The sequence below is a fragment of the Melospiza melodia genome, chromosome 12 (assembly GCF_035770615.1).
Source record: "Melospiza melodia melodia isolate bMelMel2 chromosome 12, bMelMel2.pri, whole genome shotgun sequence".
Taxonomy (NCBI): Eukaryota; Metazoa; Chordata; class Aves; order Passeriformes; family Passerellidae; genus Melospiza; species Melospiza melodia.
This window is the reverse complement of record NC_086205.1, coordinates 4,134,515-4,162,026: the sequence shown is the minus strand read 5'-3', so window position 1 is coordinate 4,162,026 and position 27,512 is coordinate 4,134,515. Positions and strand designations below refer to the sequence as shown.

At 43.0% G+C, this 27,512-nt stretch overlaps 1 protein-coding gene across 1 annotated transcript in view; it reads left to right on the top strand.

The window, feature by feature from the left end:
* The first annotated feature begins 797 nt into the window (after positions 1–797).
* The window catches only part of AMER3 (APC membrane recruitment protein 3), a 42,371-nt gene continuing 15,656 nt past the window's right edge, over positions 798–27,512 (top strand). Inside the window, exons 1-2 of the mRNA XM_063166473.1 lie at positions 798–938; positions 7,794–10,846. Of these exons, the coding sequence (XP_063022543.1) occupies positions 7,815–10,829 (3,015 nt within the window). The 5' untranslated portion in view covers positions 798–938; positions 7,794–7,814 and the 3' untranslated portion in view covers positions 10,830–10,846. The remainder of the gene's footprint in view (positions 939–7,793; positions 10,847–27,512) is intronic.

Sequence of the window (27,512 nt, the reverse complement as noted above, 5' to 3'; positions counted from 1 at the left end):
CAGAGGAGTTTCTGCAAGCAGGAGGCTGGAGAGGCTGAGGTGAAGGACTTTCATAGGAATCAACGGGACAATCAAGCTGTGAACAGGTTGGGAGCCCTTCAAGTGGAGAGGGCTGGGGGAAGGATGCCAGCTTTACACTTCTGTGAAATTAGAGCCCTGGTGTTGTGATGGTCATAAACTCGTGTATATAACAAGGTATAACCTCTGTTGTACCATCAGAGGTTGCCTTTGCTGCACGCTGAAGCAGAAGTTTGACTGAAAGGAGAATTTGGTAAAGGATGTTTGTTGAAGGCACTATGAGGTTAACACCAGGCACTCCAGCCCTGGGCAGCTGAAACAGTCACTCTTTCCCCTCACACCACTTTGCTCCCACACGAAATCCCTTCTAACTTCAGCTTTTACTCAGGCTCTGCAAAGGGTGGCACATTCCAATAGCTGCATACACTGCCAGTGAAGCATCACACGAACCAAAACACATTCAGATCACTTTTCCTGAATCCTGGTCTGAAACAAAGCAACACATGAGAAATGAAATTAATTTGGATGCATTCTTCCCTATTTAATAAGCAGTCATATAGAGAGGAACCAAAATGCTGGCTCAGAAACTCCCAGGCTTACCTCCTTGCTTTTATTGCTAAAGCAAAGGAGGCATTTCCATGGCACCAAGCAGATGGCTGAAATAAGCATCTTTCCTATTTCGAGCTCCATGTGGAAGCTTAGATTCGATGTGAGGTACGAAAAAGCTACAAGCTGGAGGAATGAGGGGGTGGGGATGGAGGAAGAAGGAGGAGGAAAGACAGGGGGTGGAGAGTAACACTGGAGAGCAGCAGTGGTCCAGCCCCTCCGAATCTGAAAAGCATCACAGGAGCCTCTGGATAAAGAGCAGCTTCAGGAGCAAGGCTAGGAGACAGAGGATTCCTGCCCACTGATAAAACATGGTGAGTAGCATTTTTGTCATCTGCCTCGTTTGCTCTGGTGCTATGGCATTTCTTTGGCTCTGACACAGTGACTCTGAGTGAGTATTATTTTGGGATGACTGCTTGTTTTTGAAGCATTGCTTTTTACTTCTTTTTCCATACATCTGGCAAGTCTGTGCCTGTATTTATAAAAATGCACATTCTATCTCCTTTTAAAGCAATAAATTACTGAGGACAGCCAAAGCTGTCAGTGTTAACACTTTGCTGTCTGGTACCAACAGGTCAGGGTAAGAAAAAAAGCTGTTTCCTTCTCAGGTATGCAGTGGAAATTTCTGCTCTGCTGCCTTCTCTTAGCAGTGATGACTGGGAAGCTCCCTGCGCAGGAGTTGGAGCTGCCCTTTTACATGATGTAATTGGAACATTTCGAGCCAGTTACGTTTCTTTCAGCCTCAGGTGCAGAACAAAACTGAGAGAGGGGTGCAGAGATTTTGTCAGAGAAGGAGCCTCCTTTTGTCATGGGCTCAGCTTCCTTCTGCCCTGCCCACGCCCCATGCGTGGCTGGGGATGCTGTGGGTGCCCAGATGGGGATGGGGGATGCTGTGGGTGCCCCATGTGTGGCTGGGGGATGCTGTGGGTGCCCAGCTGGGGCTGGGGGATGCTGTGGGTGCCCAGATGGGGCTGGGGGATGCTTTAGGTGCCCAGGTGGGGCTGGGGGAAGCACTGGGTGCCCCACCTGGGGCTGAGAGATGCTGTGGGTGCTGCTCTGCCCCCAGGGATCCCTCCTGTCAGCAGGACAGTGTGCAGGGAATAGAAACGTGGTTAATTTTACTATGAAAAATCCTGAGCTCCACAAAACAGTTGTCAGGGCTTAAAGGAAGGTTCAGACTTCCCTTTAGCACACTGCTAATAAGATTAAGCATTTAACTGCACATCTTTCTAGTATTCTTCTGGGGAGTGTAAGATTTTACTTTGTGTGCTCGGTGGAATGAGGGTTGAATTAAAAACACACGAATGTGGTTTTTGCTGATTCTTCATGAGAAAGCCATTGCCTGACCTAAATGTATATGCAGATATTTAGGCATCCTGGGTTCCCCGAGAGAGACAAATGATTTAGGGGAGTGATAAGATCCAGGCACTAAGGGTGATGAGAGGAGTACTCCTAAGGAGAGGCATGATCTCAATGCAGGTTTGTGTGTCACACAGGCGCCTTTAAAAATAAACATTCTGCTGTTCCCTGAATCACGACTGTCCCTGATCACATCCTCCACCCTTTCCACCCTGTTCTTTGCTGCTTTCTCATGGAGATGAGATGGGAGCAGGGTAATCAGTTTAAGGGAGAAGATGAGCTCTGCTTTAAAATCCTCTTTGCTTTTTACCAGAAGAACTGTTATGTTTATTTGCTCACTAGAAACAGTGTTACAATAACTGCAGTGAGAATATCACTACCCTCTGGCAAGGAAGCTGTATTCTGCTGTGCAATTAAAAATCAAATTAACAGAATGGAATATATGTTCATGATTATTAGTAAGTATTCCCATCATTAACTTTCATCTTCTCAGATAGAGAGTTAATGTTGTTGCCTGTAAATAAACAGTCTTATTCCAAAAATCTTCCCCCACCGCACGCTTTACAGGGAGCACCAGCTGTTCCTTATGCACTGCTAATTGATCACATAGTAAAGATTAAAATTAGTGTTGTTCACTGACTTTAAAAGTAGCTGTGGCTTTCACCACCTCATGCTTGCTTGTTTTTTGCATTTTAGGACTTCCAACTGGTGGTCAGTCAAAATCCTCCTGAGGCTGACAATCGGGAGAACCTCCCACAGTGCTCTGTTCTTTTCCCTTTTCACATTACATGATTTATCAAGAAATGTTTTTTTCAAATTTTCATCTTAAAATGCATGGATTTGAATCTTGATGCATGTCCATATACACAAACCAGAGAGATGCTTTCAGGAAATTTAATTATACTACGATTTCTGGTGGAAAAGCAGGGTAACATTTTCAAAGGTGCCTCTGATACTCAGCATCTTAAATCTGATTGATATGAAGCCACTTGTGGAAAAGGGATTTTGGACACATTCCAAACTTGTATCTGAAACCACAAAAGCAGTACAAAGAGAGGTTTTTCCTTATTTTTGCATTAAAAATCTTGAAAGACTATTCAGTGTTTATCAACTTTTTCATTTGATAAAAGGAAAATGCTTGGAGGGAGGTGAAATTCAGGTGCCAAGTGACATGCAGAACTCTGCTTAGCAAGGCACCATCTCCACAACCTGCCAATTGTGAGAGTGATATAAATATGAAGAAAGAACGCTCCTATCTCCCCTTCAAAACCACTATATTCTGAATTTTACCTATTTCTATGTCCAAGAGAGATGATTATATATAAATTACACATCAACAAGCAAGCAAAAGAGGTCCAAGCTGGATCACTGATAAGATTTTGAAATCAATGAACCTCAATTATATTTTTTCCTACTTGAGAAAAATTATATTTGAGCCAAACTTGCCAAAGCTGGAGATTTTATCTAAATTTCCTCCTTGTAATGGTGTTATTTCTATCCATGCAACCTTGCTGAAACAGTTACTGCTACTTTCCCAGTAGGATGGTATTCCTAGAATTACATGCAAAGGGACTGATGTTCTATCTTTTCTTTGAATATAGCATAAACAAACCTTTCTACTGGGTTATAAGCTAGAAAGATACAACAGATTCGACCCAGCCAAAAACCCAGGGCAAGGCTCTCTCCCATTTCATCACAGGGGAAACTTGTGGATGGCTGGCAGAAAGTGCTGGGGCCAGGGGCAGAGGCAAATGTGACATTTCTCTTTGGCTGACATGGCAGAGACAGCACCTGCAGGGTTGGAATCCTGCCTCCACCCATTTTCCCAGTGAATGTCTGGCTCCACTGCACCCCTCTTTGGCCTCTGTGTGTTGGCCTGGGCTTAGGGGGATTTATGTGGTTCTTATTAACCAGAGCAGTTACCTAACTCAGTTTGCTCAGGTCCTCATAACCCAGATCCTGAGGCAATTGCTTTGGTTGTCCTAAAATCAAATCTCCTCAGCCCACAGGAAAGTGTTCATCTTTCCATTCTAAAACTTTAATTTACTTTTAGATGAATCACAGACACAGTAAAACCTCCTGGTTTTAGGAAAAGGCTGTGACACACCCTGCCTAGGTGGTATATGTTTGAGCATGAAGTAATTCTGCATTTTATGAGCAATATTATCCAAATATAAAGGAAAACCTTACTCCCATTATAGTATCAGCCTCAAATCTGGGTCTAATTGCCTGCTTAGACACCTGTGAAATCCTAAGTGAGCAGCTGGTCTGATCCAGCCAGATAAAAAGTAGTTTACTGTGGATGGGAAGCCTCAATGCTGCTGCTGCACCCAATCTTGTTGTAAAAGACAACTAAACTGTAGCCCAGTGTGAGATTTGAGGATGTCCTTTATTTAAACACATTCCATAAGCAATTTTGCAGATAGTAAAAAACCATTTTGTTATTAATGAAGAAAACATTGAAACTCTCAGTACACTGACTGCTAGTTCCCACAAGTTTTAGTTCTTTACGGTGACTTTTAATTGAAAATTGTATTTGCTTTGCAAAGGTGGAAATCAGACCCTCATGTATCTTTAATCCTGAGGCAGAAGTGATATCCTGCAAGTCCAAGAGAAGAGTAATTGAAAAGGAAAAGAGACAGGCACTGGTGTAGCTGAGTGCATGGGTCAAGAAATGCCAGAAAAATGTACTATGTTTTAAATGCCTGTAATAATTTTTAATAGAATTTTGGTTTAGCTTATGTAACCACTGGAGGGTAACTTTCCCTTACAGCACTTTAATCTGTTTCTGACTTTACTGGTACAGCTTCTGGGGTTAGAGATAGAACTTGTGTCCCTGCAGAGACCAAGAAAAAAAAGGTATAATGGTAGAATTAATTCCAATGAAAAGGGCTAAAAGTATTAATAGATATACAAAGAGAGAATCATCACAGAAATATTTCTGGTCTCTTTTTGGAAAGAAGTTCATTTATAGTTTACATCACATGAATATGAAGAGGAATGCAGAGTATGGGAAGCTACAAAATAGCATCTGAGATGAATGTTTTAAAAAGTCTGCAGACTCTGGTAGTCTGTCCTGAGGAGCTCTCCAAGAGTTGACTGAGCAGCTCCTCCCTTTCCTTTGTTCATTTTAAAGAGCATTTTTAATGGGGAAGTTTTACAAAGATATGACAGTCTTAGAATAAGCAGGATGACCCAATGAACTAGATAATAAGTCTGGCATGAATCCTGGGGGAGTATTAGAAATAGAATATACGGGAATAAATAGTAATATTAAATAATTAGAATACAAATTTGGTGATTATATATATATAGCAGATTAAAAAACCCAACAAATCTAACAAACCAAACCACAAAATCCCCACAAAACCAAAACAACACCTAACACTTTTCCTCATCAGAAAAAACCGAAAAGGCAGCATCAGCTACCACCAGTGTATCTTACATTATTATACTAGAGATATTCTCAGTAAATATGTTACTTGAGCCATTTTGGCTTTCAAGATAAAACTGTTCATCTAATCTATTAAAACAGAAAAAAAGACATGAGAACAAGCCTTGAAGTTTCTAGACCCAGTTATCAAATTGGTCATCTATTGTGTTTCTTTCAATGAGATACAATTCAGACCAAACATTACTTTATTCCGAAGATTATCCAGTGTCATCCTAAATTCTTAGCTTTAATACGTTTCATACTTGACAGTAAATAAATCCATCCCGAGAAGCCTTTTTAATGCATCTGCACAAAAGTTCCCAAGTATGCAATATCCTACAAAATGACCTTTGCTTAGTGCTCAGAATGGGCAGAAACAACTGCAGGACTTCAAATGGTCCCACATCCCATTGTTGTAAGGCTGGCACTTGCCAGTGTCACAGACCTCTGAGGAGCTTCTCAGCAGGGATACAGGGACACTGTTCCTATTTCTGCACTTGCAAAGGACTGAGGTGTCAGACACTCTCTTTCTGGGGTATTAATAACTGGTCTTGCATCAGCTTTTTCTTGTTGTTTTCACAACCCTGCTGGAGTTCTGCATGCTGCATTGCTTGTCGATCACACCTTGCTTTTCAGAAGAGGAGTGTAATTGTGTCCCAGTGACCTATTTCTAAATATGCAAAACAAGTTTCCCGCAGCATCAGTGAACTCCAGATACCTGACAGGCTAGTAAAATGTTTACTGGCTTTCATTAAGACTGTTCTGCAACACTCACATGGAGTGCCAAGTGCAGAGGAATGTGCCAGCATCTCAATCACACTGATAGACGCCCATCCATCACTACCCACCATGTTTCACTGCATGTCAAATACTCACACTTTGCCCTCATGTTCTCTGCCTTCTGTCTCTGACCTGCATTTATTTGTAAACATTGCTAATCACCTGTTAGTTTGCAGCTTCTAGAAGGAAGGGGCTGTCACTGATCTGCCTGCTAAAGTGCTCCCAAACACACAGTGCTGCATCTTGTGAGGTGAGGGGAGAGTGTGGCTGTCCCAGCAAGGCTGGCGACTGGAAAGCTTCTGGAGGCTACTGACAGCTGTTAGAGTTCAAAATAGCCTGAAGACTGCTTTAAGTTCTATTTTAGGAGTACAAAGCCTAGGCTGGGTGCTGAATTTAAGATCTCCTGTTCAGTGTCTCCAATTGTTTAGTTATGTCTAACCAATTCAAAACAAGATAAATCATTAAATGAGGTTTCATTCGGGAGAGATCCAAGTACGTTCTTTCAAGAACAGGACTTGGAGTTACTGTGCTGTTTCCCACCAAGTAAAAATCTGATTGGTCCAACAGCTTTTAGGTAGTGCTTACTTCATCCCTGACCCACCTTTGTGGAAATCCATTGACTTGCTCAATATTTGAGTTGATGCATGACAGGAAGGGATCAGATCTTTCCATGAAAAAAGTGCCAGAAAACTGACAGTGACATGGCTAAAAGAATTAATGAATAATTAGATTTATGAAAATATGAAACAGGTTCAATACTAAATTTTAGAGGCAGAGCCTGGAACTGGCATTGATACAGATACTAGAGTATTTTTAGAAATAGCTAATCAATGCACAGTGCAGACTCAATATGGCAATGCCTCTGTGTGCTACTCTGGTCTTTGTAAATTGGAGATGACACTTTTTTCATTACTTACAATGATTTTCAATGTGGCATTTTTGATTTTTGACAATAAAAGTAGCAGTGTAGAAAATGATATATTATGCTCAGAAGGAAGCAAAATCAGTAATTCAGTCTCTGCATGCTTCCAGGGTAGTACCAAGGTTTATGGATTTTCTATTCACAGATAAGGATTATTTTAATATAAGTGAGCATTGTGTGTTGAAAGTTTGATCCATTTTCTTAGGAGATTTCCCAACTTAAGATTTTTTGTCCTCCTCTAAGGTACAGATCCATGAACTGCTGCCTGCCTGATACACACATTTGCATGTTGAACTTTCTCAGGCAATGCTTTTCACTGATGCCTTTTCTACCTTCAGAGCAGGACCTTTACCTTGTTAAAAGCTGTCCTGAAGTCATAATTCTCAATGCAAATCTGTTTATTTCTATCAGACAAAATGTTCTGTGAACCCCAACTACCAACACATAATGTGCACTGTTTTCTCCATGTTGAATCTTCCAGCCAACACAGCTTTAGTTTCACTCAGTCTGTTTCTCATGCAGTACCATGACTCAATGATGGAAATGTCTGATGGCATGAGAGAAGCTCAATTTATAATGGCTAATAACCCTTCCTTTATTCTCCAGTTGCTTTCAAAATTTACAAGTGCTACCCACCAACCTCACAATAGTTGTGTTCTGCTGTTTTCTTTACAGAAACAGATGTGAGGAAGCAGTATGGAGCTCAAGAGAGGAAAGACCTTCATAAAATCCAGTGGGCAACATGAGAAAGTGCCACCAGTGCATACAGCTCCCACCAACAAAGATGAGATGGGCAAAGACAAAAAGGCAGCTCTGGAGGGGAACCAAAGTGTGGCTGAAGTCCAGCTGGCGTGTTTGGCCACACACAAGAACTACAGATTTTCTACCAGAGCAGCAAGGAGTGGAGCTGGTGGTCACAACCTGGAGAAATCATCTGGCTCCTCCTACAAGCTTGTAAGGAAGAGCAAAACCCACGAGTGCGTTGCTGAGGCAGACAGAGCAGAGAGCTGCAGCCCCAGCAGCAGCAGGGCTTGCGAGGAGGGGTTTGCTGGAAAGGGCAAGGCCCGACTTGTCAGTAGCATCAGCTTTTCGGGGGTGTCCAGCTCCAGCAGCAAGAAGGAGTGTGTGGTCAGCCCCAGCCAGTCTGCCTGCAGCAGTCAGATGATTGATTACAGGAACTTTGTGCCACAGATGCCTTTTGTACCGGCTGTCGCAAAAACCATCCCCAGGAAGAGGATTTCCCTCAAGAGATCTAAGAAAGGGCTCAGAGATATATTTCATATAAGAAAAAATAAACCAGACAGCCTCTCATTTCTGGTGGAGAAGGACAAGAACCTGTCCTCTCCAGGCTGCAAGAGTGAGTTGTCTGGACGTCTTGCAAAGTATCTTTTCAAAACTGGAGAAGCTTGTGCAGCTGATTGCTTGTCACAGGACTGCTCAGACAGTGAACTGCAGTCTGACTCCTCCTATGACTACTGCAATGCCCGGTGTGAAGATGTTGCCTCCCTGAAGAGCTTTGACTCGCTCACTGGCTGTGGGGAAATCTTTGCTGACGAGAGCTCTGCTCACCTGGAGCTGGAGAACAGCAAAGACCTTCTGCTGAGGCGAAGCAAGCACAAAGACAGCCCTGGCATGGGCTCCTTCCAGGGTGGGGTGGAGCAGCTGGCCTCTCCTGGCCAGAATGAGACAATGGAATTTGCAAAGTTTTGGGACAACATCAACAAATCAGTAAGGCTGCATCAGAGTGCTCTGTTTGAAAAGAAGTTACTGAAGATCCCTGGTTCTGACACAGAAAAGGACAGAAGTCAGGCTGCTGTACTGGTCACAGAGCCCCAGGTGTCACCTGATAAAGAAGGTGACAATTCCAAAGCCAGCTCCACAGAAACAGAAACACCGAAAAGTGAAAACCAGGAATCCACATCCACGAGTGATGAGGGCTACTATGACTCATTCTCTCCTGGACAAGACGATGAACTGAAGGAAGCCCAGACCCCTGGTGTCCCAGGTAGATTTCCAAGAGACAGCTACAGTGGAGATGCCCTTTATGAGCTCTTCTATGACCCAAATGAAGTCAAAGTAAGCCCTATCCTTGATGATGACTTGTGTGCCTCTGAAAGTGTTTCAGAGCAAGCCATTGAAATCCCTTTGTCCATTTACAGCTTTCATGTTGGAGCTGAGGAGAACATGGCTTCCCAACCAACTCTGGACATCATTAGTCAGGGTTTTTTCCACAGCACATGGAAAGGCAAAGAATGTTTGTTAAAGCTCTGTGATACTGAGCTTTCACTGACCATGGGCATAATAAACTGGCTACGAAAGCACTCGGGACTCATCTCCTCCCCTGACTCTCTTCAGAGTCCTCAGTCACAGCCAGAAAAATCAAATGATTCTTTGATCCTGCCCAGTCACAGTCCAGAGCAGAAAGGGAGCACAGGAGCTCAGCAGGAGACACCAGGCAAGAGTGAATCTAATACATTTAACCCATGTGTGCCTTTGGAGGAAAGCAAACAAACAACCCAGGCCTCTTCTGTAGACATTGCTGGAAGAGACCACAGCCTGGACTCCTGCCTGAACACATCTGATCTGGATTGCCAAGGAAGAGAAGGGAGTCACCACAAGGACTTATCTACAGTGCCTGGGACTGTGGAAACCACCAGCTCATCAAGTTATGCACCACAATCACAGGCTAACAGAGACAATTTGCAGACATCTTCAACTGAGAATGAGAAGGTAGCAATTTCCCTGGGATGTGAGACATCCAGGGACAAAAACCCTCTGCCAGAAAAGCTGAACAGAGAGAGTGGCTCCCAGAGCTCTGAAAATCCTTCATTAGATGATAATCACGAAGTAGAATCATGTTACTCCTACAAGACTGCTGCGACCTCACTCCGAGATCCCCCTGAGAGGGAAGACAGAAATAGACCAGTGTATCACTCCCTCTCTGTTTCCTGTGACAAACCACTGCAGCCTCTAACCCTCAATCACTTCCAGAGCTACATGAGCCCCACACCAACAGAGAGCAGCACTAACATAGTGCAGCTCTTAGAGCACTGTGTAACACAGGTGGCATCATTAAAAATCAGCTATGAAAACAAGCACCTGGAAGACAAATACATTGGGAATGAAATGAACAGTATAATTCAAAAGATGTCTCAGTACAAAAACAAGTTATTGTTGCAGAATGAATGCAGCTGCCTTGCTCAAATTCCAGAATATCCCAGTATTCCTAGCACAAACCAATACAACTATGACACAAGTTTCCAATCTAGCAGTCTTTATCATTTGAAGCAAAATGGGGAGCAAATTTGCTCCGAAGATCAGAAAAGCAGAGCAAAAATCCTGGATGAGGTTACTCAAAGCAAGATCAATTTTGAATATGCCCAACTGAATAATCAAGCACTCTCCTATTTAAAGGACTTTGCTCTCAGTCCAAGTGACTCTGGTCCTGAGACATCTCTTAGCAGACCAACATTTTTACCTCTCTTTAACGCTGTCTGCCCAGACATAGCTGGTACCTTCTCACAGGGCTCACACAGCACGGCTGTCTGTCTGTCTGACCCTCTGCAGCCTGAGGAGGCCAAGCAGTGCAGCCCAGGGCCCTGGAACTGTGCAGAGAGCCCCTGCCATGGCCTGGCTGCAGGCACTGCTCTGTCCCCTCTCCTAGAGGCAGTGGCCCGGGATGCAGCAGTGACAGCCAGGAACCACCAGTGACACCCTGCAGGGAGAAGGTGAGTGCTTAGTGGAAGGGGGAAATTAAATGTGAAACAATTCAATCTGCTCCCTTTTCACAGAGGGACACTTAACAGCAGAGGAGGCTGAGGGATTCAGGGTCTGTCATTTATGCTTGGGGTCACACGAGAGAGACAGGTGTCTGCAGTGTGAAATCACAGAGCAGATGTGCCTGTCCTGCAGGTGCACAGTGTGGTGTGCTCTCAAGCACAAAGGAAAGGCCACAGTGCTGTGCTGGGGCTCCTAAGTGCACCAAAAGATGGTCCTCTTTCTTCCAAACATGAAGTGTTTCTTCAGAAGGTGCAGTTTGTCTCTGGCCAAACTGTGCCATGGCAGAGCAAGAGCTGAAGCCAAGGCATTCTCCACAGGCAGGGCTTCTCAAGAGAGGGATTACAGGGTCTGTGCTGTACCTCAAGCATTTGAAAATCCCTCAGCCACACTCACATAGCCTAGGGAGAGCCAGAATCTGCCCTGTAGGAGGGGTAAGAGACACCTTTGCTGCAAGTCAGAAGCAGCTGATGGAGCACGCAGTGATGGTGCTGGTTCAGGTTTGCTGTCACACGATGGTGCTGGATCAGGTTTGCTGTCACACGAGGCTTTAGGCCAGAGCAGGCACTGCCTGTACAGAGCTCTGACTCTGTGCCAGCTGAGAAATCCTCTGGCCTCCAGCTGCTGAGATGAATTTGTTGTAGCAGTATGAAACTTGGGTAAATTCTCTGTCATGTGCCCTGCCAGATCTGACAGATTGGCTGGACTCTGCCCAGCCTTGGCCTCTGAGAAGGCCCCTTTGGAGGTGGGGGAGCACAAAGAGGAGACAAGGGCCAGGACAGAGAATTGAGGAGCAGCTCACAATTGAACAGAAGGATACAGGGAACACAACATTTCTTTGGCTCTTGCTGCTCACAGCAGTGTGACTGCTCTCTGGTCATCTCTAAAGGCTTCCCAAGCAGCACAGACAAAAAAGGACAGTGTTTCTCTCTGTATGGGGTAAGAACACCCTTCCATTTTCAACTCTGGGTAGATTCAGCCACTGCTTTGCTATTTATGCCACTGTGCAAATGACCTTGCCCACTAACAAGTCTCCCAGTGCAGACAGAGATGTTTTTCAGGGGTCTGCATGAAGCTAAGGGCCAGAGACTGTCAGTCTTCCATACCCTTAACAAACGTATTGTATGGTTATAATCTGTTCATCAGTAAATTAGGTCTTCCTCAAATGAACAAAATGGTCTTGGGTTTTTTTCCATTTTTGTTGTAAACAATGCTGCATTTGTGGTGGTTCTGCTGATTAGCAACTCACCTTCTTGCGTCACCAGAATTTTTAGCAAAATTTGCCATCCAAGGACACACCATAGTCCTTAGAACTACTCATCTCTTTTAGATATTTCTGAAATTATAAACTGAGTACAGATGAGCCAAGGTTTGTGCTTACAGCTAGTATATGTATGGAACCAGGTCTAGGCACAGCTGCTTGGGGTTAGGAGAACAGATCAATGTATGCATTAGCCTGATATTTTTATTTTGCTGTGAATATTAATCCACAGAGTACTGCTAGGAATATAGGCTAGGAATGGAAAGGAATTCTAATTTTGAGGAGTGGAATGATAGAAACAGAGAAGGGAGCTGTGTGACTGTCAGGAGTGGTTACAGACTTTACACTGAACAAGACATAACACAGGGAGACATTGCTGGACCTGGGGCACATTCTGTGCATTGTATCAAGTGGCAGCTGCTGTGTGCCACCACGTGCCAGCACTGATAATACCTGCCATGGCAGGAATGTGGCCAGGCCACGCTTTCACCTGAGCCCCAGAGAAAAGGCAATTCAAGTTTTTTTTTTTTTTTTTTCCCAATAGGGAACAGCTGATTTTTGAGAAAGGTTTCTCAAACAGTAAAATGAATGAAATTTTAGAATATGGATGGGATTTCTATATTCATAAAGTGACTTTGAGGACTGGGCTCATTTTAAGGAATCATTTAACAGCAAGGCGGCCATTTGTTAAAATTTTTTACAGAAAAAGCATTTAGACAATACTTAAAATGTCATTTAAGAGAACTGGCTGTGGGGACAGATCCAAACACTGGTGTGTGACTGGCTTTCCCACCCGATATTCTCTTGCCTGCCCACACAACAGATGGCCTGCAGCTTTGCCGGAAATGTTCAGTCTTTGTGAGGATGACTCAGGAGCTTTGCCTCAGCCATGGGGGTGGTAGAGCAGGAGAGGCAGTGTACAAACACGGTGTCACCTCAGAATCCATGGAGACAGACAGCCCTGGGAAGCACTCCCACGCTGGACATGACTGTGCAAACTGCGAGGGCTCAGGCACAAAGAGTGCTCTGAAGCGCCACACCGAGCTGCTGGGAGACAAGTGACACATCCAGAGGTGGCTCCTGCTCTGTCCCTCAGGACAAATGCAGCCCCTGACCCTGCCATGGTCTGACCTGAAGGAGGTGGGAAGGTCACCTTTCTTGCCATTTGTCACAGGGCAGAGGAAAAGCCCTTATCAAACCCGTTAAAATCTCCAGGTTTTGTCAGCCCATCTCAACATCTCCCAGGACCCACAGTAACAAACAAGCCCAATCTCTCTGCTCCAAAAGGTGTTCAGGGTTCCCTTGGGCCATGCCTGGTCTCTTGGGCTTTGCTACCCTGACGAGCACAGACGCAGGACTGTGATGAAGAATGGTACAAGAAACGGCAGTCACAGCTCCTATTCCATTTCCCCCTTCCCTGGCCTTTTAGAGAGAAATCTGCAAATGCCTTGTGTCTGAGCTCACTAGGAGCCCCAGGCTTCCTCACATGGGAGTATGTAGAAAGTGAGAATTACAGATAAACAATGCAATGAAAAGTGTAATTTTCATTCTTCAGTATCTAAATACTAGCACTTAAAACCTGCCCAACCCCTGAATACAGAGAGGATTCCTAGATCTGTACATTCATGGATCATAGAAAACAAGCTGCAGAAATTTGTGATTTTCAACTACATGTTTTTCATCAGGAAATTTCATTTTCAGAAAGGAAGCACAGTCCTCAAGCAGTGCATTGGGAGGTCTTTTCCTGACTCTTAAAACCCTGGAACTGACCAAATAGACAACACTGGATGTCATAGCAATTGAACACATGTAGAACAAAACACTCTCTGCAAACAGCAGCATTTCAGACCACTGAGCCATTTCTACCACTTAATGGGGTTTGAGCTGCATCTTCCATTAACTGGTAGATGTGACAGAGCAACAAAACCTCTTGTGCCCCCAACAATATGTGCTCACTTCATTCAAATGCTGAACTGCCACATTATGCACCAGTTGAAGATTTTGGATGTGTTTCAGTGATAGCCCTGAAAGGAGTGCATTGCAATAAGCTTGCCCTCAGGTCAGAAAAAAATACATAACTGTCAATCAAACAGGGATTGCTATAATAGATGGGGCAGATGTAGATAAAAGAAGACAGTATTGTATATGTGATTGCTGTTATCAGGGAACTGAGATTCAGAAGCAGATAAAATACAGCCTAGGCATTGAAAAGTGACAGAGGAATGTGCATCTGATCCTCATCAACTGAAGGGCTACTCCTGGTCTAGGCAGTTCCTGTAATGCTTTTTATTCCCTCCTGGTTCAGCCTCACTCCCTCTCTCTTAAATAAGGTTGTGTTTCTCCCAGGCAGATAAATTCTCTGTCTCATAGGCATAGAGAAGGCAGACTGAAATATTTGGATTTGATAAAAAGGAAAAACAGAATGAAGTCCCATCTGTGTATAGGCAGTTTTCTGCTCAAGTAGGGTATTATTTCTCAAAGTGGTCAGAGAGACACCTTAACAGGTGAAAAAATAAAGGCAGAACCTCTGTGCACACAGCAGGAAAAGTGTATGGTGGCTTTTGAAGTCTAGTGCAAGAAATCCTCCTACTTCCATGCTCCCTCTGTGGCATAGGAAAGGGATGGTGTCTCAAGCTGCACATGATGAAATGTAACAAGACTACAGCACAGAGACAGCCAGCACATCTTCTGCACTGGAAATGCCTCTGGCTCTGAAATACACACCTGTATACAGTCAGTTACCCAGAGCATGCTGCAGTGGGCACTGAAATCTCATCTGACAGCCCAGCAGCCATGGCCACACACACTCCTGATCACACACATGCATCACAAGGTACAAACGCTGTGTTTGTCACACGTGGTACCGCGGAAGCAAAGAGCAGGGAGACAGAGGTGACAGGTCACTGCCTCTGCTAATACATCTGAATCTTAGTCACCATGTGCCCAGATACTTGGGCTAAATGCTAAATTAAACGATTTTCTCCTTCATTAAATGCTGTTGCTTCTGGACTTGGCTCTGTCTCACTGCACTGTCTTCATGGTACTTTGTCATCAATGCTCATTCTACCCAAAATCATAATTCTGTCAGGGGGAAGAAATGTTCTTGCCAGTGTACTTGCTAGAGGAGGGTTTTTCCACCGTTATCAGCACAGATAATCTCTTAAATGCCAGACGCACTATAATGTGTTTCATTTTAAAACTGAAGAAATTGATTTGCTGCCTTACCCGCTACTGCAGCAGGATGGTTTCCATGGATACAGCCTTATAGGTACTCTATTTTCCCCCTGTTGACAACAGTACAGAAAGCTAAATTCTCATCTTCACTGCACCAGCATGAATTTGAAGCTAGGGCAATGATTCCCACATTTAACCCTGAGAGCAGAAGTTAGCTCCCAGTCTCCTTCAACCTTGAATTTGAGATTTCCGAGGGGATAGCAATGGAGGGAAAAAAATAAAAAGGAAAAGCAGCATGGTCTGAGGGCCAGGACATGAGAAACACACAGTGCCTCTGTATGAGAAATGGGGAGAGGTCAAGGCAGAATGCAAACACACTAACTGCTCCTTCAGAGGCTTGGTGTCTTGTCTGACATTGAAGTGCAAAAATATAGGTCAGATTTGGGCTACAGAAGTTTGGCTATAGAATTATAAAATTGGGCCCTTTTTGTTTAAATGAATCAGTTGTTATCATTCTGAAAAAATCTGCTTCAGTTCAGGTCAGGAAGGCATAAGAGGGGGAAGAAGGGGAAAGTGAAATCTTTGTATCCAGAGCAGGCTGCTTCTTTCATACAGGAGAGAATCTGGCTCCCTCTGGAACACAGCCATGGAGAAAATGCAAAGGAGATCCTCACCTTGAGAATGGCTGTAAGAGTCCGATGGCATTTATACTCACAAGCCAGCAAGTAAAAAATCAAGTAGGATGAAGAGCCTGGAAACCTCAGCTTTTTGGATCTCAAGTGTAAAATATTTCATCCCATTTCCTCCATCAGAGAATGCAGAGGGGCAGAAACAGAGGCCTCCAGAACACTGCATTCTACCTCTGCCAGTGGGCTGCAGTATGTGTTTGGAACAGGAGTGTCAGAAACAGGGCAAATGGAGAATTTAGAAACCTGAAATAATCAATCTCCTATCTTTTGGCAACCAGCACTGTCTGAGCTAGACCTTGGCTCCTCCTGGGTGTCTGGGTTTAATGCTCCCTTTTCCAAATGCCCTTAAGCATAGGAACTTCAAAGGCTTCTAATTTCTGTTATGAACCTTTCATAGTTTAATGTCTGTAAGGCATCTCTTACAGTCTCATGTCTTTTGTGCCATACTTATCAGTTTTGCTTTGCAAAGTTTAAAAAATATTCCCTTTGAATGTTCTCCTTTTCTGATATCTATTTGTTCCTAAAACAGGCACTGTCCTTTTTTGTGATCTAGCAACACTGGGGAGATTACAGACTTTTTGTGATTCAGGGCAGAGGCCATGCCTCAGTACTTAAGTGTGGGGTCTCTAAATGAAGACACAGTTCAGAGAGATGGAAAGCACAGAATTCCCCAGAATCAATAGATTTTCTGTATTTTTCTAAAAAAGAAAACAAACAAAAAACCCCCACCAAACAAACCCAACCCAAAAACAATAAGAAGAAAACCAAAAACCCCAAACCCAAACAGATAATTTTAAATCTGGCTAAATTAAGAGCAAAAAAATTGATCATCCAATGAAAGGCATGAAAGACCATTGTCATGAGACCAGAGCACTGGGAGCCTGCACTGTTTTAATGAAATGCCCAAAATGAGCACAGCTCCCCATCAGGTCTCATGAAGGCTGTCCTGTTTAAAGCAAACTCTCCTCCTGGTCAGTTCTGGCAGGAAGACTGGACTGTACACATCTGGTGTGGCAAGTTTCCTCTGGCACTCAAATCATGGGGACTGCATCTCTTTTACATTTGAAGGTCAGAAAGATATTCACAGTTTTTGGGCAGAAATAGAGCTCAGAAGAGAGAGACACAAAGAAATGCTGGATGTTAGGGTTTTCCTGTGGAGTAAGGCAATATTCTGAGTTTCCCTCTATGTGCATGTGGCAGACCTGCTCAGGGAAAGCTTAAAAGATCTTGTGGCACTTAGCAATAGTGTCAGCCAGGGGTGACAACTAATGGCACCAAGATACTAGAGCCAGCAATTTCTCTCTTCCCACAATCAGCTATCCTCCACCTTGGGGTGATTATATTGTCCAAGGGGAAACTGTCAGTCTGCAGGTCAAGATACAGGAAAGATTACTGGAGAACCATAAAAAGGAAGGTCCTCTTTGTCTTATAGAGAACAAAGAAAGGGTTTTTCTCCATCTCCTCTTCACTAGTCTTCTCCATCTTTAATACTTTCCTTTCCAAATCGATTTCTTTCCTTCCATGACAACTTCAATCCATTTCTTATCCTTCCATGACAACTTTCCATTTACCTTGCTCCAGACAGCAGCTCTTCCCTATCACACGCTTTAAATTCCTTCTGCCCCCTCTTGGAAACTGAACCTACTTCAGAACTCTGTTTCCTTTCCCACGTGAGTGAAGCTGACAATTCCTGGCAGCTCATTACCCCTACCAGGCAATTCTCCCCACCCTGAAGAGCCTGGATACCCCTCTAGAGGCAAATCCTGCAAATGCCAGCCAAGCTCTGCTTAGCCCCCCAGACCTTGTGTTCTGTGCTTTGCTCACACTGCACAGGTGCAGTCACTGAAGGACGTGGGAGGATCACAACCTATGGCCAGGTAGGATTAAGGAATTTTGACATCCCCCAATCCCTTTGTTATCTTTCTCCACCTCACAGCCAACAGAGGGTAAAAAAATCAAGTCAAGGTGGCTTTGGGTCTGTGATACACAGCCAGGGAGCTGCAGAGAAATCAATGGGAAGAGAAATTTTATCTGACTTCAGTCAGATGGAGAGGGACCCTGATTTGCTGCAGGAGACATGAGGCACAAGGCTGCATCAGAAATTTCCACAGCTCCAGCTTTTCAAAGAGATTGTGTCCTCTGCTCTCAGCTGCACTTTTAGGAAAAATCTGATTGGGTGTTAGCCCTAATTAACCCTGGTGCAGTTGCATTTCTGAAATAGGGGAAGGTTGTATTTTACTCAAGCATCCAATGGGGCTTCTCAGCAGCAGAAAAAACACTGATGAAAAGGAGCAGCTCTTCCATCTGTGTACTTTAAATAGAGGATGCTGCAATTTATGGCTCTTTGAGAAATAAAAGCTCCATTTCCTTCCTTAGCCCTTCTGTCTTCTCTTGAACACACAGACAAGTATGGTTTCACTCTGAAAAAAGCACTAAATAGACTGTTGCTATGGTAACCAACTCCCTGAAATCCATTTATAATTAAGATAGTGGTGTAACCACCCAAAAAATACATCCTTCAAAACCCCCAGCTTTGTTGCTTCCCAAATAACAACTGTGTGTTTTCACAGGGAGTCCATCTGATCAGGACAAGGTTGGTTAGGTGGGATAGTAGGAGTGATTATTTCTTTGGAAGGGGTTTGCTACTGAGATAGCAAAACGATGCCAGGAAGCAGCAGGGTTGCAATGCAGGCTCTTTTTTTGGCTAGATTTCTTAAAGCTCCAATCAATAATAAGATAGTACTTGAATCATCTCAGCTCTCAAAAGTACTCTCAACTATAATCTATAAAATTTTGAATAATACTTAAAAATTTAAAAATGCCCTCAGCTTTTTTTTTTCCCCCAAAATTCAAAAGCTGTCTTACATTAAAGTCATACACCATAATTAATAATTTTTCTGCTAGAAAAAGGAGTGTCAGTTTTCCCATTAGTGTTTATTAAAGGTGATGAGGGTTAAACTGTATGATTGAATGCAATCCTTGAAACATAAATTAAGAATGGATGAGGTTATTTTAAAAATGACATTTGTTGCTGAGGGTCATATAATGTGAATGATAGAAACGTGAAAGTTTTATGAGATTTTATAGACACAAATATATGAACAGACACTTAAAAGGAAGATTTCTCTCTATCGCTCCCTTGACCTCTGAACTTCACATTTTATATTGTAAAAGATAAATAAAACTGTACCCACCAGTCTCTCTAGAAACTGTAATGCCCTTGACCCACATTGGTTCAATAAAATAGCCCTCCACCCATGCAAACATAAAATGCAAACCTAAAATAGTGTTTCTGAAGAAAGACTAGTGTCTCTTGCAGCATGTTACCAACTTACTCAATTAAAGGGCCATTAAGGTTTTAATATTAAAAATAATCCAAATACAAAGCAGGCTTTGAAAAGAAGTCCAGAGCCCAGGCAACTTTCATTTAACTGAAATTAAATAAAATTAAGTCTGAATATTGAATGTTGATACTTTACTCCAATTTTCCTACTTTTTGTTTGTTTTCTTGAAAAAATGTATTTTTCTCTCTGTGTTTCCTCAATTATTTAATCAGCCATGGTTTTATAGACCAGTACTAACCTCAGAACCATGAACTGGCAAACTGCTGCTTTTCAGTGTACTTTCAAAAATTCTGGATTTCATGGTGAGAAAAGAAAGGTTCCACTTTTCTAATCCCCTTCCAATAAAATATTCTTCTTTCTAGCTTGGTTCTACCCCCTATCAGTCAGTACTGTCTGCCACAGCACCGTTCCCATCCTGCTGTTCCTCTTTGTGCCTTAACTGGGTTTTAGGGAAGCTGTATTTTTGTAAGGCCAAATCCTGTATCTCATTTTTAGCCTAACAAGCAGTAAACACAATTAGCAATTTTTATTGATTGAAACTGATAGGATACTGCTCTCAGTACCTGTGGGATTTTGTCAGAAATCAATTTCACTTATTGCCATCACCTACAAGCTCATGTGAGCCACACTGTGTTCTATTTCCCACATCAGCAGGGTGATTCTCCCCTGACTGAAATGTGACCTGTGTCAGGAGGTGTGCTGTTTCCCTTGATTTGATAAAGAGAAAATGAAAAAATCTGTAACTGCATTAACTATTATTGGATGCTATTATTGCCTTAATCCTGAACAGCAAAATGACCTCAGATGTGTTTGGATTCTCTGCAGACAGACAATTGAACTTCCAAGTTGCCCACACAGGCAAAACACCAAACAAACCCCAAAAACAACAAACAAACAAACCTCACAACCCTAAAAGCAACCCACATCCCAGTTCCTCCATTTCTTTATCTAATGCTCTACCTTACAGTCTATCAAAAGGAATGGAAAGTGAGGCAACTCGAATGAATGTACAGAAATCATCTGGCTGTGCATAGACTAAAATTACAATTTTTCATCTAGGAAACACAAAGATCTTTATGCTGAAAGTCAACAGTGAGTAATAAATCATTACATTTACCCATTTGATGCACTTCAATCCTTGGAGATAAATACTTGTAAGGTACAACAAGACTCCTGTAGAATTGCACTGTAAAAATAGCTGTTTTTTAAAAGTAGTTACTTATCTAAAAGTGTCTAATGTCCCCTAGAACAGGCTTGGGGATTAAGGGCAGGAGAGAACCAGAGCAGCACAGCTGGGCTTCTCTTCACCTGTGCTGGGCACCAGGCAAGCCAGCAGAGAGCAATCAGCAGAGGGAGGACACAGTCCCTGCAAGCCAGCACCCTTGGCTTGGGCAGGATGCACTCTGTACACCAGCTGGCCCTGGTGCCAAACCAGGAGGCCATGGACTGAATTTGGAATGGAGATGGTGCCAGACCCGTGCTGAGCTGCAGTTATGTTACTGAGCTGACTAAGGCAGGAAGTTAGAGGAAGGTTACGACCCATGTAACCTTAAAAAAGGCAATGAGGATTTTTATGAAGCACTTGTACCTGGGAAAACTTCCAGTGAAACGTTGGCAATGATCTTTGCAGCACAATTTGGCTACAGGCCCTTTGGTTGGACTTCTCAAAGTCACATACCTCTTTCCTGCATATGCCCAGGACACACACAGAGTCTACAAGACAGTTGTTCCTCCTCAGTCAACAAAACATCTGGTTTTGGGTTCCATTGATTTCTTCAAGTGCTGACAGCTCTCCATGACTTGGGCTGGTTAGTGAAAAAACCAAAGAAAACACGGGCTTTTGTGAGAGCACTGCAGTAGGACCAAACATGTTTTGTTTTCCATGGAAGAGTTTCCATCTGGCCTGGCCTGCCAGAGCAGCTGGCAACCACAAGCTGGAGTTCTGGGAGAGCAGAAGCCCAGACACAGCACATTCCCATGGATTTGCATTGTGAGGCACCTTGGCCAGCCCCGTGTGTGCATCTGCTGAATCCTCACAGCACGGATCACGGAGCACGAGCTGTCACTGCACATCCAGCCATGCCCTGTGAGTCCATGCAGGGATTTGCTGGGAAGCATTGCTCCCTGCAGAGCCCAGGCCCTGCTCTGCCCTTTCACACTCCCTGCTCTCAATCTGCTTCAGTGCCCAGCCATGCTGTCCATGCTGTCCATGCTGGGCTGGGCACAGCTCTGGCCCGGCAGTCCCAGTGCTCCAAGCAGCCCCATTGTTTCATCACTGGGCTGGTTCTATTAATAACTGCACTGTTGGCCACTGGCATTTCTGATGGGATGCTCCATCCATGCCTTAAAGAGGGAGCACTGCACGTAGCTTCCAATTAGCTGGGAAATGTTTTCTGGTTCTCTGCCTAGAAGGACAGAGACAACAGCAGCATTGTTAGCAATGAACTGCCACCTCCTAATGTTGAGTTACAAGAATTAGTGGGTTACTACACTACCACTGACCTTCTTTTATTATTTTTCTTAATTACTCATGAAGGCTTTGAAAAATGCTATTAAAAAGATATTTTAAATGAACAGAAATTGGGAGAGAATGTATTTAGAATAGATGAGTTTATTTGCACCTTTATGGTGTCAAACTATTGTTAAGTAAAAGAAGGGACTGACTTCCTCCCTGTTCTGTAACAAACCTGTTCAGTAAAACCAGTTTTTTAAAAAACCCTTTCTTTAGGCAATTGTAGACCCTGAGCATCCTCCATCAGGATATGATGCCAAATTTTCTTCCTTCTATTCATCAGACTCAACCTCTTCATGATCTTGTGCTACGCCCTGCTTCTACCTAATTTTCAGCTTTCTTAGCCCTGGCTCCTTTTTGCAGGGAGGGGAAGAGATGCAGACCTTTCCTGCCCCCAGGATAGAGGCTGCAGAGAGAACAGTTTGTTATCCACCTCCCTCTGTCTTCATTTTTTGTTTGGACACCAAGCCACAAGACTTCAGGAAGGTCTCCCAGGAAGGGACTTACAGATCATGCATCTGCTCTCCTCTTTCCTGTGTCTCTGCCTTGAAGCAAGCGAGTGTCTCACCTTCAACATGACCGGAGGCATTGTTGTCTCATTCCTGATTTTATTTATTCAGGAAATCTATAGAAAGTGTTCTGTTACCGAATGAGAATGTCATATGGCAGTCATCCACAGCACAGGGATCAATAAACTTCCCCTAGCAGCAATTTATCACTCAGTGTATCACACAGCAATCCTCTGGGTGCTATAACTGAAGGCACAAAAATTTAAAGTGAGCACAATACAGTGAGGAATAATGGCCCAGTACCAACCACTTCAGAGGAGAAAAAATCCTACATGAAGGCAGCCTTCTCTAGCACCCAGGAAGAAAAACTTCAACTCAGTTAAGACCTAACTATAGATAAAATAAGTGACACACATACTGAAACCCTTGTTTTACTGTGCTTTCTGAGAGGGGATTCGTGACATTTTAGAGGAACTAGTTATTTAGTCTACAGTAACATAAATATCCAAAGCAGTATAATCAACTGAAAAATCTACTAAGTTATTGACACACAGAATATTTGTGTTTTTGAGGTACACCTGAAAAATCCATCTCTGTGAGAATTAAAAAATTTGTGTTCATCCAAAACACCAGAAAAGTTCATCCCTGTAACTTTAATTCTTTTCTTCACATTTCCGCTTGTGCAGTTCCAATATTAGAGCATAGAAAAAATAATGGGTAAAATCCCATTATTAGAACAATTTGCCAATATTTCAGGAGTTCTTTCAAATTTCCCTTTCATTAATTGGCTGAACTAGTATTTGCCCAGGTTTAACTGAGAAGTAGAGGTTTGACCATTGGGTTTTTATTAGGCAGTGGTGCTATTTCTGATTCTTTAGAAAAACTCAGTTCTGCTTTCCTGTGACCACTGTTTGATCTCCCTTCTTGAAACTTTGAACATTTAAAATTGTATTAGTGATAAGCTAATCTCCCTTCTACTGAACCTTGCTGAAGATCAACCCAATGTTAGGGAAAAGCATAAACCAATCAATGCTGGCTAACAACAGATCTGATTTTGCCTGAAGCTCAGGGTTTTCTTCAAACCCATCTTCTCAAGATGGGAAGGGGTCAGTGGTGGGACTGATTTCTGGTTTGCACTCCACTGTCAAATACTTCTAATGTGGCAGCTCTGAATCAGTTTATAACTTGGCATTATTTCTTAACTGCATTTCTGTGAACAGAAATACCTAAGTACACTGTGCGTAGTCCTTCACTGATTCTCAAAGTCCTGTGTGTTTCATGCCATGGGAACTAACCAAAAGCAAAATCTTTGTGTTTTTATCACAGTTCCAAGTTTGGAAAACATCTATCATATCAATGAGGTTTGCTTCAAAGAATAGCAAAGCATGAAGGCTCAATTTGTAGAAAAAAATCAAAACCAAACAACCAGAAATGACAAGATTCTGGAATTTCTTCCTAGTAATTCACAAGGCTGAACTCACACATTCCATAATTCAAGAATACTTCTGAGTAATTCTGTTCTCATGAATGAGAGGGGAAGAGAGAGTCAGTTATGATCAGACAGATATGATGGACAGACACAGACTCCTGTCAGGGAGTTGTGGAGAGCAAGAAGGTCCCTCTGCACCTCCTTTTCTCCTGGCTGAGCCCCCTCAGCCACTCCTTATCAGACTTGTGCTCCGGCCCCTTCACCAGCTCTGTTCCCTTCTCTGGACTCATTCCAGCCCCTCAATGTCTTTCTCATTGTGAGAGGCCCAAAGCTGAACCCAGGACTGGAGGTGCCTTGGCAGTGCCCAGCACAGGGGGACAATCACTGCTGCCTATTTCTGACATATGGAGGAATTGCAATAAGTTACCTACTGGTGGAACTGAGGTGTCATATGATATCACCTTCCCTTCTTCTCCAAGTTTTTTTAGTAATTTTAGCCATAAAATATAGAAAACTTACTCCTGCTTACTGTGTCCTTTTAACCTCTTAAGTGGCTTTCTGAAGAGGATGCAAATGGAAACTTGAAATAGACACAGGATTGAGTGATGATGTCTAAGTAGCCACTTTTCATCTTTTAAATAAACCAGGATGGTTGCTTACTGCACAGATCGGCTTTTACACTGTAGGGGCCTTTTAGCTGATTCATCTGCAGGAGTACAAATGCTTACTAAACACAAATTGTGGCTGTGGAAGTACTCTGCTTTATCAAGTAGACTTCCCTTCCCCAGAAGGTCAGGAGCAAGAAGAATGCCAGATTCAGCTGGTTGCATTGCAACTGGGAACCCTTGGACCTAATTCCCAGATAGTGCAACCCATTCTATATTCACATCATTTAATGGACATGCAAGTTTACAATACAACGTGTCCTAATTTTTGGACATGGGGGGAAGGGCTACAAAACAGCCTGTGCTGGGTTATGACATGAAAACGGGTCAGTGATTCAATATTTTCTTACAAAGCACTGGGTGAGCAACATTAACTGGCAGTAAAGGTGATAGTAAGTGACAGGACAGATTCTTAGGGTTGATTAAGGACCATAAATCCCCTGGATCCTCTCTTCAAAGACTGGCAGTGTGGCAAGGGAATACTTGGGTGGCTAGGAAAAAGCATTCAACAGTATAATCAAAATCTGGCAACATCTCGGTCACACATTCATATTGGCCAATTCCCAGTGGGCACAGCGACTCTATAGGGTCTGAAACAAGACAGCACAGAGAAGCCTACACTGATGACTGAAAAGAGGAATGCAAAGATGACACAGAAATACTGTCTTCTACATTCAGTGCAGTGCTGGGCATAGTTCAAATGCTACTGAAGAAAACTCAGCTGCACTTGTGCTCCTATCTTTTCATTTCCCTCGGGGCTGAGACTGCTTTCAGAGCAGAACCAGTAACCCCAGTAGCACCTTGCATGTTCTTCATCTTTGTCCAAGCAGTTCTGCCTGGATCCAAGACCTGTTGCTCCAATACCAGACTCCTGGTAATAACTGTTGACAAAAAGACCTGCCAGACTTCCCACAGAAATTATGTGTTTAACATTTAGCATTAGGAGAAAGCTTCTGGTGTCCCAAGAGGAGTATGTTAAACCACACAAGGGTTTGCAGAATAACTTACCTAAAATGAGGTTTTCACCTGGCAGAAAAGCCAAGGATGGCTTAAGTTCTGTGGCACTCAGGACAACCAGAGTGTGAAGGAGGCATTCATTTCTCTTCAAGAGGAAGGGAAATGAGCTCATCTCTCTGCACAAAATCTGCCCTACTGTTCACAGCCCTTGTGACCTGTTGTACCCCATCACTGGCAATGCAAACAATTAAATCTGGCAGGAACCTAGAGGTTACAAACCTCAAAGGAGGTAATTTGGGCATTTGCACTTTGCCTACCCAGGGGTGTTTACCAAGGCACATCCTACATGACTCACTGCTTTTCCTTCTTGTTTTTTTCTATAAGAGGCTGCTATTGCCTAAAACACACAAAGCCATACAGGCAGTTCTAAATAACAGCATCATAAAACTTACAGAACTTACTACAGCCCAGGACAATTGCTGTATTTATTTAGTCATGAACACTGCTAAACATAGCACAGGAAGAGTTCCTTTTCCCTCCTCCCCACCCCACGCATGGCTGAAAGCTGCACTTGTCAGATTCACAGCCTCACAGTTAAAAAAAGAAGTTAACTTCCAAAATTAAATCACCTCCTTCAGCAATGTGAAGAGAGTCACTTATAATAGTTAAGGTGTAATTTATATGCATCTCTCTCGTTATGTGTATGATATATACTAAACCTAAAAGCAAGTTTTGAAAATAAATCTTTTTAGTACATACTAAAAGTAAGAAATTCCTAGATTTTTTGCCTTTTATCCTGTCAGAGGCAACTGAGTTTCTTTAATAATGAAAAATCTGATCTGTTGCTGGAGTTTGACTAACAATGCCCAAAAATGGCAAAATACAAGCCAATGCTTTAGAATTCTGCAAAACTGTCTTTTAAGAAACACCCTACCAAAATGGATCCATGCTAAACTGCAAGCTTAAAGCACTCAAAGAGTTTACCACCCTCAGTGCTTTTTCTTATAGACCTTATCAGACCATGAAGACTAAAATTTACAGTCTTGTGTGCCTAAATTTAGCTTTTAAAAGCAGATCCAAGATGCTGACTCAGCTTATATATTTCAGCTCTACCTATTCCATTGGGTCAGATAATCAGGCCATAAAACAGGGAAATTCTTAATTACATGAATAAAAGAAATGGAGGAATATTCAAAACCATCGTGCTATTGAGCTAATTGGAGGCAACAAGGAAGGCATTAAGTAGATCAGTTCATCAATAATGGAATATGGAGACTTTCAGCACAAAGTAGGTCAGTGGTACATACTTCTGCTTTACCCTGGAATAGTCACTCAGCAGCCTACTCACAGTGAACTCCCACTGCCTTCCTTCTCTTCTTACCAGACAATCTTCAGCATGACAAAATTCACCAAATCCTCCCACCCCTGCAGAGCGCTCATGATCTGGAAATGTGTGGGGATTGGAGCTGGATGTTGAGGCTGTCATCCAGGGAGGTGCATTGAGAGGTGCATTGTTCATTCTCTGTCAGCTAGGGGTTTGTAAGGAAACTGCCCTGTGTGCCTGCTAACAGATTTAATTCCACATAAATCCACTCCTGACTTCTGTATTTAATGGAATGGCTCCCATCAACAGATGTTGCAGAGACTGTCACAAGGCCATGGGATTTTTCAGAGACTTGAGTGGGTTCTAAATCAGTGCCTAAACCATAACATGACTAAACCATAATATTTGTGGTACTTATATGAAGCAATACTTGTGGCTGTTACTTTTGATTCTTTGGCTAATAAAATACCAGCAGAAGAATGGAGATGCATTATTTTGAAAGTTCTACTTTTCCTTAGAAGCTGTCATAAATTATTTTTCATTATTTCAGTTAAAGGAAATTTGCTCTTTCTTCCTCTTTTTCAAATTGCTGCCACAGGGATGTAAGTAGAAAACTGCCCAGCCAGCCTACCTGGTACTTGCTGAGTCTGTGCTGAAATGATTTCAAAGCTGACAGAAGAGGAGCTGTCCAGTTCAAAGCCAACATCATTCAGCCCTGCAGGACGGTAGCACAAGTGGAAATGGAGCAGTAAC